This window comes from Elaeis guineensis, chromosome 2, assembly GCF_000442705.2.
Source record: "Elaeis guineensis isolate ETL-2024a chromosome 2, EG11, whole genome shotgun sequence".
NCBI lineage: Eukaryota > Viridiplantae > Streptophyta > Magnoliopsida > Arecales > Arecaceae > Elaeis > Elaeis guineensis.
In genome coordinates this window covers 90,994,259-91,014,344 of record NC_025994.2, presented here as the reverse complement: position 1 = coordinate 91,014,344, position 20,086 = coordinate 90,994,259, and the positions used below count along the sequence as shown (strand labels likewise).

The 20,086-nt window shown below is 33.7% G+C and overlaps 2 protein-coding genes across 3 annotated transcripts; both read right to left on the bottom strand.

The window, feature by feature from the left end:
• Positions 1-1,613: 1,613 nt before the first annotated feature.
• On the bottom strand, positions 1,614-8,342 carry LOC105036459 (purple acid phosphatase 2). Its single transcript, XM_073252152.1, is given in 9 exon segments — positions 1,614-2,020; positions 2,145-2,266; positions 2,833-3,053; positions 3,994-4,132; positions 4,974-5,200; positions 6,173-6,284; positions 6,464-6,585; positions 6,588-6,657; positions 7,604-8,342. Coding segments are annotated over 9 exon segments (1,401 nt in total). The 5' UTR covers positions 7,793-8,342; the 3' UTR covers positions 1,614-1,821.
• Positions 8,343-8,831: 489 nt separating this feature from the next.
• Positions 8,832-15,860, bottom strand: LOC105036458 (purple acid phosphatase). 2 transcript variants are annotated; one of them, XM_010912227.2, is made up of 8 exons: positions 15,436-15,853; positions 14,402-14,602; positions 14,111-14,222; positions 12,682-12,908; positions 11,704-11,842; positions 10,039-10,259; positions 9,353-9,474; positions 8,832-9,232 (listed from the first exon to the last, which is right to left on the bottom strand). In XM_010912227.2, exons 1-8 carry the CDS (start codon positions 15,625-15,627, stop codon positions 9,034-9,036), a joined length of 1,413 nt encoding a protein of 470 aa, XP_010910529.2. In that variant the 5' UTR covers positions 15,628-15,853; the 3' UTR covers positions 8,832-9,033. The 2 variants fall into 2 exon arrangements, with proteins under 2 accessions (XP_010910529.2, XP_029118054.2); XM_029262221.2 differs by lacking the exons at positions 8,832-9,232; positions 9,353-9,474 and having other exon boundaries at positions 10,039-10,413; positions 15,436-15,860.
• Between the last annotated feature and the right edge of the window lie 4,226 nt (positions 15,861-20,086).

Sequence of the window (20,086 nt, the reverse complement as noted above, 5' to 3'; positions counted from 1 at the left end):
TCCACTTGACCATCAGAGGGTCTCCGTCGGAGGCATCTCCGGTCAGTGAGAATTTTTTTTGCAGGTTTATGATTTGGATGATTGGACGATGAGGGATTGATCGCAACAGATAGCTTTAACAGTTTGACAGCACGTGCCGTAACAACCCTTTTGCATCTGTATGTAAAATCTCTATGCCAATATTGAAGAAATAATCTCATAATTTTGATGTTTATTATTAAAGTAAGACAGGTAATGATATCTATTTTTTTTTGGTCTATAATATTTGATGGTAACCGTTTTAAATAGCCACCTCTGTAACGGCATTATGGAGATATTGGGGATCTCGTGAAAAGGGCGAAAGCTAGCGTGGAGAGGCTCCATGCGGACCATGTCTCCACCAATACTTGAGTGCTCGCCTTCTTTATTTTGGGTTCTTTAGTCATCAATCTGAATTGTAGTGCACCAAACGATGGACAAGAAAAACCATGGAGTCCAGCACTTCGTTTTTTTGTGGTATTGTTGACTGGACCAGTGCAACACTGCAACCCATTTATTCTATTCCCACGTTGGATGGTTGGTGACCACCTAATCGGTGGGCCAAAATGGTGGTAGATGGACTGTAACGAGCTCTGGATGGTAGCATTATTGGGGACTTTGAATCGGGCTAGGTCCCAAAAGGATTCGAGTGTGAGAAGAAAAGAGGTGTGCATGGGACAAACGTCCGTGACTTCGTGAAGTCGTGAGGTGGGAAAGCAGAGACTCGGATGCAGTGGCAAAAGAGTGACGTACGAAAGCGAGCTAGGATGGGAAAAAAAAAAAAGAAAGAAAGAAAGAAAGAAAAAGGGAGAGTCCAAACCAGTGCACGTTATATGATGGTCATATCTTAATTTTGTCCAAAACGCCTGCGAAGAAAACGTTTGCTCGAGAATCTTTAGATTTTTCGCCCATTACTTGTATGAGAATTGGATCGCATCTCCATGCTGTCGTCGCTTTCTCGTCTTTCAGTGGGGGAAAGTGGTGGTGTGATACGAGATAGTGCGTCTATTTTGACTTGCAAAAAAGAAAAGAAAAAAAATGTGAATGGCGGATTTTGGATCTATGTAGATGGTCTATATAGGAATCTACATATGCATCTTTTGGATAAGATAACAAGAGATTAAGAGGCACGGATTCTAAGTTATTCTATTCATATATCAGTCGTTTCAGTGCACAATACAAATGATATACAAATGTTTATATATGTGAATTTAAATTTAAGAGTAAGGTTATGTACGAATAATTCTATATAAATATTTATGTAATTCGTAGATATACTGATGAATAAACCAAGGTGTGCAGCACATGTGACATGTCTGCATCGAGACACTAAAAGAATGCCGAAGACATTTGAATATTCAATATTATCTGACACTGGAGATGCTCGTATATAATAAATTTTAATGGTCAACCAGAAAGACTTGAGTTGCAAACATCTAGGGAACTTCACACTGATCGTGAATCGCTGACCTCCATAGAAATCACTGAAGTTTTGCAAATATACAAACATACAAGAAACAACATTGCCGACTGGCTGAGAAAAGGAGAATTGATTAAACCCGCACATGAACTGAAACTTTGGGAAGGAAAATAAGTTAGCCACATCAACATCATAGTCTCCGAACTGTGATTACTGACAAGGCAACAAAAAAGCTATTTCAATGGGCAGAGTATTCGATTACAAGATTTACGATTCAAAGGTGAAGAAAGTAGAAAAGTACAAAGAAAAGAGTAAGTATCCATGCCTGCCTCAAAATTGGAGACAAATGTTTATTTCCAAATATCGAGAACCAGTGGCTCAACTTATGTAGCAGATGTGGTAGAATCATCTATAGGATGCCAGTATCTGTTGTAAAACCACATGGAATCAGCAGCAACTGCGTTTCCGTCCGGGCTGCGGTGCCAGGTATAATAAGCATGGGTCCCATTCTTGATGTCAAAAATAGCATGACCAAAGCTGGCTTCCCTGTAAGCTGAATAACTGGGCTGTGGATCTGTCATGCTGCATTGTAGATGAATATAACTATCAGTCCTGGAAGAATCACTAGTTCCAATCGCATCAGTAAAATGTTAAGGAAATAGTGACAGAATGAAATGATAATTATAGATCATGAATTAATCTTTACTTAGTAGCGAGTCCTTCAACATTTCCACCATCACCTATAGTGATGTATACAGGAGATGATTGGTCAGGAACCGGGGTACATTTCCCGTTCACAATATTGTATGCAATATTCGATATCCTATACTGCAAAACAGAGCTGTCCAATTATCAGATTTGTTCATAATCTGGGATAGTGGAGGTAAAACAAGACCCCCAAGAACTGTCCGTGGAGTAGGCAACAACTCAAAGAAAGCCCATAGGAAGGAAGACTCAATTGAAGAGGACTTCCCAACAGACCAAATCAAATGTTAAGGCACCATATGTTCTTGCAAATATATAAATTATCACTCTTAGCATACCCGTCATACATGGTTTTTTCAAAATCATTGATGTTAACAGAAACCTAAATCCAATGGAGTATAGGCAAGCTCGCAGAGGCTTTTTTTCTAATTGCTTTTTAATTGCAATAGCACATCACCATGAAAAGCAAATAAATAATTGGGACAAATTAAAAGGTCATAAATGAAGATGTGTGTTTTTGTGTAACAAGCAACAATTGATTTAGTTAATAGTTATACAGAAAACATAAACTCCTGGTTATCAGTAAATAATCCCATATATTGCAAAAGGCAGTGGTAAAACTAGACACTTGTGCTCATGAAATGGTGTAAGAGAGTTGAAGATGATTAGGCAGAAGGATAGGCACTTACACTGCGCTCATAGGCATGGACATGACCAGCAAATACAACATCAACTTTGTAGTTTACAAACCATTGCTCGTACATTACTCTCATGGTTTCTCCTTCCATGTAATGATAGTTGTAGCTATTATACCATGGTGCATGCATGAGAACAATCAACCATGGTGTCTCACTTCTGTTCACTTTAGGTAGCTCTGCTTCAAGCCATTCATATTGAGGAGTGTATTTACCTGCATGATACAGAGGGAAAAAAAGCATCAAGAAACTGTAGTAGAAGAAATCGCTTGGTCATAGACCTGAGCTTTTTGGTTTATTGATCAGTTATGACCGCTATTCAGATGAAATGCAGAGCACTAACAGGGATTTCCCCCCTCCCCCAAAGAAAATAAAATATAAATACAGAAGGAATGGTTTGCCATAGATTCCCCCTCCTCCATAAATAAAATAAAATATAAATACAGAATAAATAAATAATAATGAATAAATGAAGAAGTAAAAAAGCATAAGCAAAATATGTTTAAGCATTAATAAGGTATCAACAAACCCTGGTTTACCAAAAGTAAGGCATAATAATCAGAATGATACAAGTTAATGCGATACGAATTATTATCCGCATCCCATATAAATTTGTTCATGTTGTGGTTGACATTGCAAATGTGTGTGTTGTGCAGTGTGACTGTGTATAATTCGAACTTAAGAAAAGTGATTAATGTAACTTCTTGTAATCCAATTCCAAAGTTGTGTACTGCAAGCTATTGAGTTCAGGAAGCTACACATAATCTCTCCAAGTTTGAATGGACAGTAAATGCAAAGTGTAGCTCTGTTGTACTTTGAAGATGTAATGGTGAAAGGAAAGCATAAGTTCCATGGATAGAGACAAAAGGTAAGGTTCTAATGGACAGAAAAGAAGATGGTAAGGAACCACTTGATCAAAAACTTCTGTTGTTCTAAATGCTTATACTCTACATTGATAAAACTGATGAATAAAATGCATACAAAGATAGTAAAATTCTTTCATCAACAAACTTATTCTGGAAAATTTATAAAAATTTCAGAAAAGAAGATATTCACATATGATGCAACATATATGAATACCAGAAAGATGCATCATGTTTCAAAAGATACTAAATATGCATTAAAAAATCAGAAAGATGCATCATGTATACTTACCATAAGCTGAATAAGATGCCAGGACAATGATGTATGCTGAGGCCCGTTTGATGGAGTACCAGAATGGAGATGTGCTACCAGAAGCCCTATAAGGAACATGATACCTGTGACTGTATGGTTTAAATGGCACATTTTCACCCTGCAAGAAAGATATGAATATTTAAGCCTTTTGAATCTCTCAAATAAATGAATGCTCCAACTTGCTCAATTTTCATTCTAAATATCGAAACAGTTTAAATTTGCATTTAAAATCCATAAGATAAAAATCTTAATTTCCTAGAACATGAAAGAAACAAGCACAAGCCTCAATCTTACAAAAGGTATAATCTATCATACAGCTCGATAAATCTAGTGATCTCTAACCCTAACCAAGCAACCCAAACAAATTAAAATCTAGTGATCCATATATGATACCAACTTTAACCATCCAGCTTCATATCATCCATCTGGGCTGAAAATTACCTCTGTCATTCTTACCTTTGTCAAATTGTCACAAGTTTCATCCAACTCTTCTAAATCTCTCCTTTCTTTTTCTTAACCCTTCGACAGAAGCCTAAGCACTGTTTATAATTGCAGTGTCTGCTTATCTTTGTCACACATGTTTGTACCATGCCAGTCTGTTATCCCTCTCTGTCAGCTATTGATGCAAATCTAGAGACCCCTACAATATGCTCAATGCTTGAGATGCACTTCCTGATTTACCATGTAGCTATCTCAAAGTTTACATCAATGCTTTCTTAAGTCTTTTATCTCCTGACAGCGGCACAAACTACAAGTGCCAGCCAACTGCTGTTAGCAGATGATTTCATCACATTAGCACGACTGTCTGCCAATGCTTTCTTGCACTGGGAGATATCTAACATTATACCATAAATAATAAATTAACTTTATAACATAAGTGAAAATATCGTGCAATAAATAGTACTTAAACCAAACGAATGATCAAAAACATATATAGATGCAATATGCTTTCTACTCACAATTTCAGGAGCAAAGTCAAGCTCATGATTTCCTGCAACCCAAATCCAAGGCTGATATGCAGCACTTCTCTCAATAAACCTGCCCCATGTATCCCACCTGACATTGTTATGATTTGTGTAGTTATCTGCATAAGAAAGGTCTCCAACAAATAGCACTGCCTGTGCCTTGGAATTTGATTCATAATGAGAAAGTGTGCTATTTGAGTCAAAACTCTGTCCAAGATCCCCTGTACATGATACAAAAAGATGAAAATCATGTGATAACATGCAAATATTCAGTAGAAGTAGCATAGATCCATTGACAGTTTAAGGGGCGCACACCCACAAGCCTCATGATCTTGGAACACATATAGATAAATGAAATGTGCATACATGTTCATGGTATATATAACTTAGCTGTAGGATAACTGATTTCCATGCTGAAGGAGAAAAAAGGAGAAAAAAGGAGCAAAAGCTGAATGTTTTCTGAGTACGGAATATAATGTCAAATACTAGAATGTTACTTTCAACAAAAATTTAAAGAAAAAAGAAAAAGCAAAGAAATGGAATTAAGGGTTTTTCTTGATTGATAGGAATGTCTGTAGAAATCCTTGAAGAAACAATCTCATGTCAATAGAATACCTTCAACTCATTTTACTTCAGGTAAATTGGGTATGGTTCACCACCATTTGCTCAAATGGGAAAAAAAAAAAAAAAACCATGGAAGCTTCAAGGAAAATCTAGCTAAGAAAATCATATTTACTTCAAAAGCATCATTTTTGAAGATGATAGTATTTTTTTTCTGATGGAACACCAATATAGTTATCTTACTGGATTCAGTTGGCAGCAAAAGAAACCTTCTAATTAATAATGTTATATTACTTGTGTATACCACAATAAGTAACACCAAATAAGCACTTTCTTAGATTTATAGTTAACAAGGTAGCATTTATAGATGTACGCCATGAGAACTGCATCTAAATAAAAAGTCACTTGGAACATGGTCCATGTTTTCACTCTCTGAAATGCAGGAATGCATGGTCAGCCTCTAGCATTAATAATGTTGAATTTTATGCAAGACAAATTTCTGTGGTATATTAAAATAAACTTATAGATTAGAAGGTTTCTTTTGCTGTCTCCCGAATCCAATAAGATAACTATATTGGTGTCACAAGAAGTTTGTCTACTTTTTTAGAGAGAGAGAGGACAACTAGAAATACCTATAAGACCAAATGTATATGGTACATCAGGACCAACTTTGGGAGGGGTTATGAACCAAAACTGTCGCATTGTATGCCCAACCCCAACTGCATAGTAGTATTTTGTGTCATACTGCAAAACAACAAGAATTTGCATTACTTTGAATTCCAAACTCCTCCAATTGTAAACTTGCGTTTGATTACCTAAAGTATTGTAGAGCATGCTTAGTGTTCGATTTTAATGTTAAAGATGCGGATTCGGCAGCGCAAAATCATAACAGAAGAAGATGAGGTTAGAGATTGCCAAATCACCTTCAAATTCCTGATAGTGCAGTGATGGATGTAGCCAGAAGTGTAGTTGTAGAACTTATATCGTGTATACTTGCCCTCAGCATAGAATTCGAGCTTGTCCTTATCAGTCCCATAAAGCACTCTGCTGGAGCATCCTGAGTCACCCATGATGCAATGATCGACTCACCATCATGGTCTCCCTGAGTTATATGAACCTTTAAAACAATAAACAGAAGATTTATATTTTTGGAATCCACAGAAACAAGCCAGTACCATTGTCAATGACAGCGCATCAACATGACTGATGCGAAACCAAAACCTCAGCATCAAAGTGTAATTACATACCAAAGATCAAATATTAATAAAAACAAATAACCAGTAGGTAGAAACATACCAAAGACCAAAGGCAAGTAATAAAAACATTAATAACCAGACATCCTGAAAGGATGTGACCAACATATAAAGCAAAAAAAGGCAGAAACTCAGTTGGTAGGAAAAGAAGAATTAAGGACTGAACGGAAAAAGGAAAAGAAAGCAGAGTCATATAATTATTATTTTTTTTTTTTAAAGGAAGAAAGAGGACAAGAAGATAACTCAATATAGCAAAAACCTATGTAGAGCCAAATTGAGCACAGATTACCAGCAAATCGATCTTTAAAAAAAAAACAGTAACAAAAATAGAGACGATCAAGGTCATCAGGTTAGGAACCAACAGAGAAAAATCTATTTTGGTAGAACCAAATCAAGAAGTGAGCATAAGAAAAATTTTAAAAAGCTCACAGAAAACAAATAATCAGATATCGAAAAGGAAACCTATACAATGAAATTTTAGCTCATCAAGCTAAAAGCAGATTAAGCTAAGAGTAGTAAAATAATAATAATAATAATAATAACAATAATAATAATAATAATAATAATAATAATAATAATAATAATAATAATAACTAGAGATTGCAGAAGAAATCAAAGGAACTTTAAGCTGATTGGACAATAACAGTTTTTTTTAATTAAAAAACATAAAAAAAAAACAATGAATGAGGAGAGGAAAAACCACTTGGATCGAGCCAAAATATCAGGAAAAAGAAAAACAAAGAAATCAAACAACCACCGACCGAAAAGTGATCAAAGGAACAAATTTTAAGCCGGAAGCCAACTGAAGACCTGCTGGGGGGGCATTGTAGCCAGAGGGGACACGGAAGACATCACACTATCGAGTGGCATATCAACAGTCTTCTCCTTCTTCCTCACAAAGGAGCTGGTAACTCCTCCATGGCACCGCCCTGCGAGCTCCACCACCAGAGCCAGAACCAGAGCGACACCAAGCCGGCAAGAAGCCCTCCGCCACCCCATCCCTCCTGTCGCTCCGCTTCTTCTCCCCTCCTCTTCCCCGGTTTTTCACCTGTCCTGAGACTTCCACTCGGCACACACCCGAAGAAATGTGCCGAGACCGATGTGAAGCGGAATGGGGAAGGAAATTACATGGCAAAACAGGAGAGAGAGGGAGGCAGGGATAGATAGAGATGGATATAGACTGAGGACCCTGGAAGCGATTGTTGACTTGGAAATATTGCGATGGGAGAAGGAGCGGTAAGGAGAGGGAACGCGGAGACGGTGGCACCATCGAACGTATCGGTGGGAGACTCATGCGGCCCACGAGTATAAAAGCGAAAATAAATTTATATTTACATTTGGGAAGGGAGTTCTTTCTTTTGGTACCTTTTGGAAGAGAGGTTGTTGGACTCTGATGATCCGGTTTTTTGAGTTACTTTTGGTGGGTGAATATAATAAAAAAATTTACCAACTTCGCAGAGACCAACCCATGTTCCCATATTTCTTATTTTCTAATAAATAATATTTATCCATTAAAAAAAAAAAAAAAAGAGAAAAATGCTATCAATCTGAAATGGATAAGTCGTTTTATATCAACCGGTGAAATAGTCTTTTTTCTTATTCCTAAAATACCCATAACCCTAGTATTATATTATTATAATATTATATATTATATTATAATATATTGCTATAATATAATGATATATATTATATACTATAATATATATAATCTATTACATATAATATAATATGATATATAATATTTATATATTATTATTTCTTTCTACTTGCCATTCCTCTTTGCCTTTTGTTCATCCAAAAAATTGTCAAATTGTATTCTTAAATTAATTTTTTTCATGTTGCATGGAACCGCATTGCAAACTGGTTTCATTGCAACTATTCACGAATCACTTCAGCAAATTACTTAATTTGATCCAGTTTATGTTAAGCACTATTGCAAGTTATCATAACTGAACTAACTGGACCTTGGCAATCGCACTAGCTGTAGAAATCTTTTCCTAGAAATGAAGCTAGTCTTTCAAACCAGAGAATTGTAGAATTCAGAAGCAATTCCATATGAACATTATAATTATTGACCAAGCAACAAATAAGCTGTGTAAATGGGCAGAGTATTTGGTTACAAGATTTATGATTCAAAGGTCAAGAAAGTAGAAAAGTACAAAGAAAAGAGAAGGATCCGTGCCTGCCTCAAAATTTGAGACAAATGTTTATTTCCAAAGACTCAGAACTAGTGGTTCAACTTATGTAGCAGATGTGGTAGAATCATCTATAGAGTGCCAGTATCTGTTGTAAAACCACATGGAATCAGCAGCCACTGAATTTCCATCCTGGTTGCGGTGCCAAGCATAATAAGCATGGGTCCGATTCTTGATGTCAAAAATAGCATGACCGAAGCTGGCTTCCCTGAAAGCTGAATAACTCGGCTGTGGCTCTGTCATGCTGCATTGTAAATGAATATAACATAATCAGCACCGAAGATTCACTAGTCCTGATCACATCAGTAAAATGTTAAGAGAATGGGGAATGAAATGATAATTATAGATCTCATATCAATCTTACTTAGTAGCGAGCCCTTCAAGATTTCCACCATCACCTATGGTGATGTATACAGGAGCTGATTGGTCAGGAACTGGTTTACATCTCCCATTCACGATATTGTATGCAATATTTGATATCCTATACTGCAAATTTGAACTCTCAAAACATCAGATTTGTTCATAATCTGGGATAGTGGAGGTAAAACAAGACCAACAAGAACTGTCTATGGAGCAGACAACTACTAAAAGGAAGCCCTTAGGCAGGAAGACTCAATTGATGCGGACTTCCCAACAGACCAAATCAAATGTTAACGCACCATATGGTTGTAGTTTGTAGCTCTTGCTAATATATAAATTATCACTCTTAGTATACCTTGTCATACATGGCACATCATTGATGTTAACAGAAACCTAAATCCAATGGAGTATAGGCAAGCTTGTAGAGGCTTTTTTCCAATTGCTTTTTAATTCCAATAGCATATGACCATGAAAAGCAAATAAATAATTGGGACAAATTAAAAGGTCATAAATGAAGATGCATGTTTTTGTGTAACAAGCAACAATTGATTTAGTTATACAGAAAAAGTGAATTCCTGGCCATCAGCAAATAATCCCATATATTGCAAAAGGCAGTGGTGAAACTGGACACATGCTCATGAAATGGTGTAAGAGAGTGGAAGATGATTAGGCAGAAGGATTGGCACTTACACTGCGCTCATAGGCATGGACATGACCAGCAAATACAACATCAACTTTGTATTTTACAAGCCATTGCTCGTATATTACTCTCATGGTTTCTCCTTCCATGTAATGATAGTTGTAGCTATTATACCATGGTGCATGCATGAGAACAATCAACCATGGTGTCTCACTTCTGTTCACTTTAGGTAGCTCTGCTTCAAGCCATTTGTATTGAGGAGTGTATTTACCTAAATGATACACAAAAAAAAAAAAAGCATCAAATAACTGTAATAGAAGAAATGGCTTAGCCGTGAACCTGAACTCTTTGGTTTATTGATCAGTTATGATCAAGGTTTTATGTCCCGACAGGGTTGAGGACGCCCTGCCCGCCCAGTTCTATTCCTGTGAGAAAATAGGATTGGGACAAGATCAAACTCCGAAACCCATCCATATGAGGAAAGAAGAAAAAAGAGAAAAGAAAGAAACGAAGATGAAAGGTAAAAAATGAAAAGAAAGAAGAAGAAAAATGAAAGAAAAAAAATAAAGGAAGAAGAAAAAGGAAAGAAGAAAGAAAAGCAAGGGAGAAGAAAAAGGAGAAAGGGAAAGAAAGGGATAAGAAAAAAAAAGAAAAAAGAAAGGAGAGAAAGAAGATAGAAGAAAAAAAAAAAGAAAACAAAAAGGAAAAAGAGGAGAGAGACAGAGGATATCTGCTACGATGCATGACCAGAATAATTATTAAGATGGGATGGGACAGTGAAGCATTCTGTTACATAGAGATACCGGGCACCTCCATCCCACAGAATTTAAAACCGACCATTGTTCAGATGAAATTCAAAGCACCAACAAGGACACCCGCATGAACAAGCCCCACCCCACCCCCCCCCACCAAACTCCCCCAAATAAAATATAATATAAATATAGAAGAAATAGTTTGACCAAAGATTGCCCCTCCCCAAATAAAATAAAATATAAATACAGAATAAATAATAAATAATAAATAAATGAAGAGGTAAAAAAGCATAAGCAAAATATTTTTAACCATTAATAAGGTATCAACCAACACTAGTTTACCAAAAGTAAGGTGAAATAATAAGAATGATACAAGTTAATGTGATACAAATTATTATCTGCATCCCTTCTAAATTTGTACATGTCGTGGTTGACATTGCGCACAAGTGTGCATTGTGTGGATGTGATTGTGTATAATTCCAACTTAAGAAAATTGGTTAATGTAGCTTGTTGTAATCTAATTCCAAAGCTGTGTACTGCAAGCTATTGAGTTCAGGAAGCTACTCATAATTTCTCTAAATTTGAATGGACAATGAACGCAAAATGTAGTTGTGTTATTCTTAGAAGATGTAATGGTGAAAGAGAGGCACAAGTTCCATGGATAGAAACAAGACGTAAGCTTCTAATGGACAGAAAGGAACCACTTGATCAAAAACTTCAGTTGTTCTAAATGCTTATCCTCCAAATTAATAAAGCTGATGAATAAAATGCATAGAAAGACACTAAAATTCTTTCACTCTTTCATCATGACAAACTTATTCTAGAAAATTTATAAAAGTTCTGGGAAAAAAAATGATATAACAAATATAATGCATCATATATGAATAACAGAAAGATGCATCATGTTTCAAAAAATGGTAAATCTGCATCAAAAAACCAGAATGATGCATCATGTATACTTACCATAAGCTGAGTATGATGCCAGGACAATGATGTATGCTGAGGCCCGTTTGATGGAGTACCAGAATGGAGATGTGCTGCCAGAAGCCCAGTAAGGAACATGATATCTGTGACTGTATGGCTTAAATGGCACATTTTCACCCTGCAAGAAAGATACGAGCATTTAAGTCTTTTGAATGTCTCAAATATACAAGTGCTCCAACTTGTTCAATTGTGATTGTAAATATCAAATCAGTTTAAATTTGCATTCAAAATCCATAAGATAAAATTTTATTTTCCTAGAAAACAAAAGGAAGTAACAAGCATGAGCCTCAAATCTTATGAACAGTATAATCTACCATACAGCTTGATAGAATCTAGTGATCCCAAACCAATTGACCCAAACAAATTAGTCATCAATATAAACATGATATCCCCATAAGTTTAACCATCCAGCTTCATCCCATCCATTTGGAATGAAAATAACCTCTGTCGTTCTTCCCTTTGTCAAATTTTCACTACTTTCATCCAACTCTTCTAAATCTTTCCTTTCCTTTTCTTAACCCTTTGACAGAAACCCAAGCCCTGCTCATAATTGTGGTGTCTTCTGATCTTTGTCACACATGTTTGTACCATGCCAGTCTGTTACCCCTCTCTCAATCAGCTATTGATGCAAAACTAGAGACCCCTACAACATGCTCAATGCTTGCAATATGTTTCCTGATTTACCACATAGCTATCTCAAAGTTTACATCAATGCTTTTCTTTAGTGCTGTATCTCCTGAAGGTGACACAAACTACAGATGCCAAGCAACTTCTGTTAGTAGACATCATCAATGTAGCATGACCATCTGTCGATGCTTTATTGCACTGGAACATATCTAACGTTATAAGCTAAATAATAAATTAACCTTATACCATAAGTGAAAATGTGCAATAAACAGTATTTAAACCTAACCAATGATCAAAAACATATATAGATGCAATATGCTTTCTACTCACAAGCTCAGGAGCAAAGTCAATCTCATGATTTCCTGCAACCCAAATCCATGGCTGATATGCAGTGCTTCTCTCAGTAAACCTGCCCCATGTGTCCCACCTAACATTGTCATGATATGGGTGGTCATCTGCATAAGAAAGGTCTCCAACAAATAGCACTGTCTGTGCCTTGGGATTTGATTCATAATGAGAAAGTGTGATATTTGAGTCAAAACTCTGTCCAAGATCCCCTGTACAAGATACAAAAATATGAAAATCATGTGATAGCAAGCAAATACTCAGCAGAAGTAGCATAGATCCATCATGACTTAAGGCACACACCCACAAGCCTTACGATCTTGGAACACATACAGATAAACCAATGGTGCATATATGTTCATGGAATATATAGCTAAACAGTAAAATAACTTCTTTTCATGCTGAAGGAAAAAAGGAGCAAAAGCAAAATGTTTTCTGAGAATGGAATATAATGTCAAACATTAGAATGCTATTTTTAATAAAAATTAAAGGAAAAAAAAAGCAAAGATAAAAATCCCATACATAACAGAAAGCCAAAGAGGGAGAAAAAGATTTTAAAGTTTTTTAAAAAAAATAAAATAATGAGATCCAAACTCTCTTTACAACCATCATGTTGCTAAAGACCTCAACATCTGTCATGTCAAATATGCCAGTGTCACTTTAATTTACCTTTTTTTGTAATTCCTATCATGATAGATTCAATCTTAATTACGTAAAGGAAATGGAATCAACGGTTTTTCTTGATTGACAGGAATGTCTGTAGAAATCCTGGATGAGCAGAGAAACAATCGCATGTCAATAGAATACCTTCAACTCATTTTACTTCAGGTAAATTGTGTATGGTTCACCACCATTTGCTCAAAACGAGGAGGAAAAAAAAGAGTAAGCTTCCAGGAAAATTTCGCTAATTTTACCAAAAAAAAGGAAAATTTCACTAAGAAAATCGTATTCACTTCAAAAGCATCATTTGCTGAAGAAGAAAGTATTTTTTTCAGATGGAACACCAATATAGTTATCTTATTGGATTCAGCAGGCAGCCAAAGAAACATTCTAATCAGTAGGTTTATATTAATTGTGGATACCACAATAAGTAACACCAAACAAGCACTTTCTTAGATTTACGGTCAACAAGGTGGCATTTATAAATGTACATCATGCGAACTGCATCTAAATAAAAAGTCACTTGAAACATGGTCCATGTTTTCACTCTCTGAAACGTAGGAATGCATGGTCAGTTTCTAGCATCAATAATGTTGGATATTATACAAAACATATTTCCGTGGTATACCCAATTAAAATAAACTTAAAGATTAGAAGGTTCCTTTTGCTGCCTACTGAATCAAATAAGATCTTGTGTCATAAGTTTGTCTAATTATTGAGAGAGGAGGGGGGCGCAGAAGACAACTAGAAATACCTATAAGACCAAATGTATATGGTACATCAGGACCAACTTTGGGAGGGGTCATGAACCAGAACTGCCGCATTGTTTGCCCAATCCCAACCGCATAGTAGTATTTTGTGTCATACTGCAAAGCCACAAGAATTTGCATTACTTTGAAGTCCAAACTCTTCTAATTGTAAACTAGTCTTGGATTGCCTAAAGTACTGTAGAGCATGCTTCGTGTTCAAGTTTCATGTTACAGATGAGGATTCAGCAGTGAAAAATCATAACAGAAGAAGACGAGGTTAGAGATTGCCAAATCACCTTCAAATGCCCAAGAGTGCAGTGATGGATGTAGCCAGAAGTGTAGTTGTAGAACTTATATCGTGTATACTTGCCCTCAGCATAGAATTCGAGCTTGTTCTTATCAGCTCCATAAAGCACTGTGCTGGAGCCAGGTTCGTCCTGAGTCACCCATGATACAATGATCGCCGCACCATCAAGGTCACCTTGAGTTATATGAACCTTTAAAACAATAAACAGAAGATTAATATTTTTGGAATCCACAGAAACAAGCCAGTACCAATGTCAATGACAGTGTATCAACATGATTGATCCGAAACGAAAACCTCAGCATCATAAGTGTAATTACATACCAAAGCTCAAATACACAGTCAATTCTAGTGAAGGCAAGTCATAACATTAATAACCAAACATCCTGAAAGAATATAACAAACATATAAAGTACAAGGAGGCAGAAACTCACGAGGTAGGAAGAGAAGAATCAAGGACTGAACAGAAAAAGGAAAAGAAAACAGAGTTATATAAAAATAAAAAAGAATAAAAGGACTCGATATAGCAAAAATCTATGCAGAGCCAAATAAATCGGCTTTTTTACAAGAAAAAAAAAAGTGACAACAAATAGAGCTAATTAAGGGCATGAAGCAATGAACCAATGGAGCAAAACTATTTTCGTAGAACCAAATTAAGAAGTGAGCGTTAGAAAAATTTCAAAAAGAAACTAACAGAAACCCTATAACCAGAGATCGAAAGGGGAACCGAAGAACGAAATTTCAGATCATGGACCTAAGAACAGATTAAACTACGCGCAGTTAAAAACTTTAAAAAAATACCTAGAGATTGCAGAAGAAATTAAAGGAACTGTAAGAAGATTGGACTATGACAGATTTAAAATTAAAATTAAAATAAAGATTTAAAAAAAATGAATGAGGCGAGGAAAGACCACTTCCATGGAGCCAAAAAATCAGGAAAAATAAAAACACAGACATCAAACAACCACACAGACCAAAAAGCGATCAAAGGAAAAAATTTGAAGCGGACGGGAGCCAACTGAAGACCTGCTGGGGAGCATTGTAGCCAGGGGGAACACGGAAGACATCACTATCGAGCGGCATATCGACAGTCTTCTCCGTCTTCCTCACAAAGGAGCTGGTGACTCCTCCATGGCACCGCCCTGCAAGCTCCACCACCACCACCAGAGACAAAGCCAGAGCCACAGCAAGCCGGCGAGAAGCGCTTGGCCACCCCATCGCTCCTGTCGCTCCGCTTCTTCTCCCCTCCTGTTCCACTGTCCTGAGACTTCCACCCTCGGTACACTCGCTCCTTCCCCGGGGTTAAATAAATAGGACGGGGACAGCGAGGAATAAGGAAAATATATACGACGATAGGTGCCGGAATAATGCGGATTAAGAGAGTATGACCGATATGGAGAGTGGAATAGCGAAGGAAATCAGACGGCGGAACAAGAGAGAGGGAGGTGGGGATAGAGAGGGATGCGTATAGACCGAGGAGTCTGGAAGCGATTGTTGACTTGGAAATATTCGGATCGGAGAAGGAGCGGGAAGGAGACACGGTGCGTGGGGACGGTGGCACCATCGAATCTATTGGTGTGGGACGCAAGCGGCTTACCCGAGTACACGAAGAAATAATAAGTCTCGGGTGCGTTTGGTTGGGTTATCCTGCTGCGAAAAATAAATCCCAAATTGAATTATTATATTATATATAAAAAATAAAAAAATGAATTAATTTTTTGAAGATGAAAAATAAATATCATGAAAAAATTAGTATTGGATAAATTTTAATTTGATATTTGATAAATTTTTATCTAAGAAAAATATTTTCATTAAAATTTCATATATAATTATTAAATTTATTTTGATATCTTCTCAAATTTATTTTATAAATATTTTTTGTTAAAAAAATATAAAATTATGTGATTATAATTATTATATAAAAATTAAATAAAAATGATAACATCAATTTGATATTAAAAAATATTTTATATTAAAAAATATATTTATAAATTTAATCATATTTTTATATGGAATTATTCTCATTCAAATATAATAATTTTTTTTATGATTTTATTTTTTAAAATATTTTTTATCAATTAAATATAATAAAAAATAATCTTTTTAATATTTTTTTTGGATAAATATTTTTAAAAATTTATTAAATTATAATCAAATAGATCTTCGGTATATATTTATATTTGGAAAGGGGTTGTTTTTTCCTTGGAGGGTATATTCTGGAGAGAAAGGTCTTTGGACTCTGCTGCTTTGGTTTACCTTTTTGGTGCCTTTACTCTCCGCCATTTTTTTGAATGAAGATGATTTGACAAACTCTTTTTTTAACGTATTTGCCTGCAATCATGATTTCATAGCTGATCATCGCTATGACAAATCAAACTTGTTTGGTATCGAGACCAAGTTTTACATACTGGAGGACAAATCAGTAGTGGAGGGTTCAGCCCAAATCAACTCTATCCAATTAGATTAACCAATTTGGCCAAAAAGAAATGCTTCATAAATGTGTCGAGTTTGAAGGATTATCCAGGTTGCTTCACCGTTGAAACCATCACAATGCCATTGGATTATCATGACAATAATTTGATCCCACAACGAAGATGTTTCACAGTTCTGGTTTGAATTGAGATAATAAGGGCCAAATCAACCCAAAGTGCCTCAAATATATTTGGCTGTACAATTGGATATTGTCATCCTTGCATTCATCACATATTTTTCCAAGGATATGGTGTCTATCAGAAGAGTCCATTGTGACACTTTAATGGCTGAATTGCCAAAATGAATATTTTATCATATATTTGTTTAAATCTAATTAGATATTAGTTTCTATTTTCTTTGGCAATCTCTCTATTTTATTATTTTCTATCTTCTTTCTAGGATTGAAAACGAATTGGATGAAAATATGCATATGGATATTAATCGAATACAAAATATTCATATCTATATTTATTTTAAATAAATATAGATGCAAATCGAATACTGATAATATACACATAAATAAGAATATAAAGTGGATGATTAAATTTTATGACTATTGAATCAAATATATTAATAAGTAGATCATAAATCAAATTAATGATATATTAATATGGTTATTTATTTTTTTAAAAATCCATATGTGCTATATAAAAATAAATAGAATTATAAATGTAATCGGATATTCAAATACAAATTGCATAGTTGTCTTTCCATATTTATGTTTATTTTTATTTAATGGATATGAATATAGATATGAATATTAACTAAATACTCAAATTATTATCTATAACCGGATACATTCGGATGTGAAAACAAATCCAAATGGATATTATGGGATCTCCTTTCAGTCTACTTCTTTTTCAATCTCTTTATTTTAAATTTTATTTAATAAATTGGTTGGTAATTAAAAAAAAAATTCCCCTCATCCTCGCTGGAAAGTAAAAAGACTTAGGGCCAAATACCTATTATGCCCTTCCATGATAACAAAAATTAAAAACATTATCATACAAAACTGCCCAGAGTGTCCTAAATTACACATGAAAAATCTGGCCCACAATCGCTGGTAACTTCACAGTCCACCAACCTGTCGGTTTTTGGTGGCAAATCCGTTAAGTTACACCAATCCCTCTCATCACCAGGCAAGAGGAATATTCTTGTGCACTCTATAAGCGCCCCAAAGTAGTATTCTTTCTTATGGGGGGGAAATGACTTGGAAATACCCTCCTTTAGATAAAATATCATGCACATAACAATCCAACCATACCATAAAATGCAAACCTTTAATACGGTTTGTGCCAGGTCTTTGGGCCAGACCCATTGAAACTTACGCAAATCCATGGCTCGACCCAGATTCTTTTGCATCCCAGTTGAGGAACCATACGCGCCTCATAAGATGAGCTCGAAGTGCCCCACAAGGTACGGCCAGTGAAATAACTTACGAAGGTTAAGGTACTTCTTAGTTTAATAAGAGAACTAGGCGTATGCATCACGTCATGCTCTTAATTAACTCTACATCTAACGTTATCTGTTTGTTATATTCGAATAATATCCCATAGAAGCCAACAAAACAAAGAACGAGCTCTTTTCCAAAATAATACAAAAAAAAAAATTTAAATACTAAAATAATTCAAAATCAAACTTGTTTACCAAACTAATGCAAAAAAAGAAGCGCTATTTTGAATCGCATTTTTTTCCCTTCCACGTCACCCTCCTTTTCCACGATGGCATCATCCCAAAAAAAAAAAAAAAAACAAGAAGAAACTCCAATTGGAATGGCGTCTTTAAAAACGCCATTTTGAATGGCGTTTTTAAAAACGCCATTCAAAATGGTATTTTCAAATTTTTCCAAAAAAAAAAAAGAAAAAAAATCGTAAAATAATGGAAATTTTTTTTAAAAAAAATTTAAAATTAATAAATAAATTAAAATTTTAATTTTGATTGAAATTTAAAATATAAAGATTTGAATTTGTAATTCATTAAAAAAATTAATTTAGATTTTTTATTTTAATTTTTTTTAAAAAGATGTCAAAAAAAATCTTAAGAAATAAAAAAAAAATTATCATAGAAAATAAAAAAAAGAGAAAGAAATATGAAAGAAATAAAAATTTAAAATTTAATTGAAAAACATCATTCGAAATACTTGTCCTAAAAATTAAAAAAAAAAAAATTTAAATAATCAAAAAAAAAGAATTATAATTTAAAATTTAAAAGAAATAAAATTTTAAAGATTAATTGAAATAAAAATTATAATTTTAAATTATAAATTAGATTACAAAAAATATATCATAAAAGAATAAAATTAAATTAATTACAATTTCTTTTTTAGGGTATTTTATAAATGTGACTTAAAAAAATTAAATTTGAATTAAATTTTGATAAAAAAAAGAAATACATTAAAAAGTTAAAAAATGAGAAAAAGTTAAAAAGTTAAAAAGTTAAAATTTTTAAAAAGTCACAAAAAATTAGAATTATAAATTAAAATTTAAAAAAAATAAAATTTTAAAGATTAATTGACATAAAAATATTTTTTAAAATTATTTTCTCAAACTAAAATTAATTTAATTAAAAAAATTTCCAAATAAAATTTAAAAATAGCCTAAAAAAATTTCATAAAAAGATAAAGAATTGAAAAAAATAAAAATTTTAATTGTAACTGAAGAACAAAGTTTATAATTTTTAATTTTAAGAAATAAGAATTAAAATTGTAATTAAAAATAAAAATAATATTTTAAATAACTAAATTAATTTAAACATTATTATTTAAAAAATAGTTTAAATAAAGAAAAAAATGGAAGAAAAAGTTAAATTTTAATTTGAATTAAATTTTGATCAAAAAATAAATACATTAAAAACTTAAAAAATGAGGAAAAATGTGAAAAAAAATTATAAATTAAACTTTAGAAAAAATAATATTTTTTTAACTAAAGGAAAAGAATACGTAATAGAATACTAAAAAGATAAAAATAGAAGAAAACTGAAATTATAATTTCAAATGATAAATATTTAAAAATAAATTTAAAAAAAGTATAATAAAAAAAATAATAAAATAATAATAAAATAGGAATTATAATTATAAATTTTAAAAAAATTTAATTTTAATTTAAATTAAAAATTATAATTTAAATTATTATTCTTATTATTTAATTAAATTTATTTATTAAAAGATTATAAATAGATAATTAAAGAAATTAAAAAAAAAAGAGAA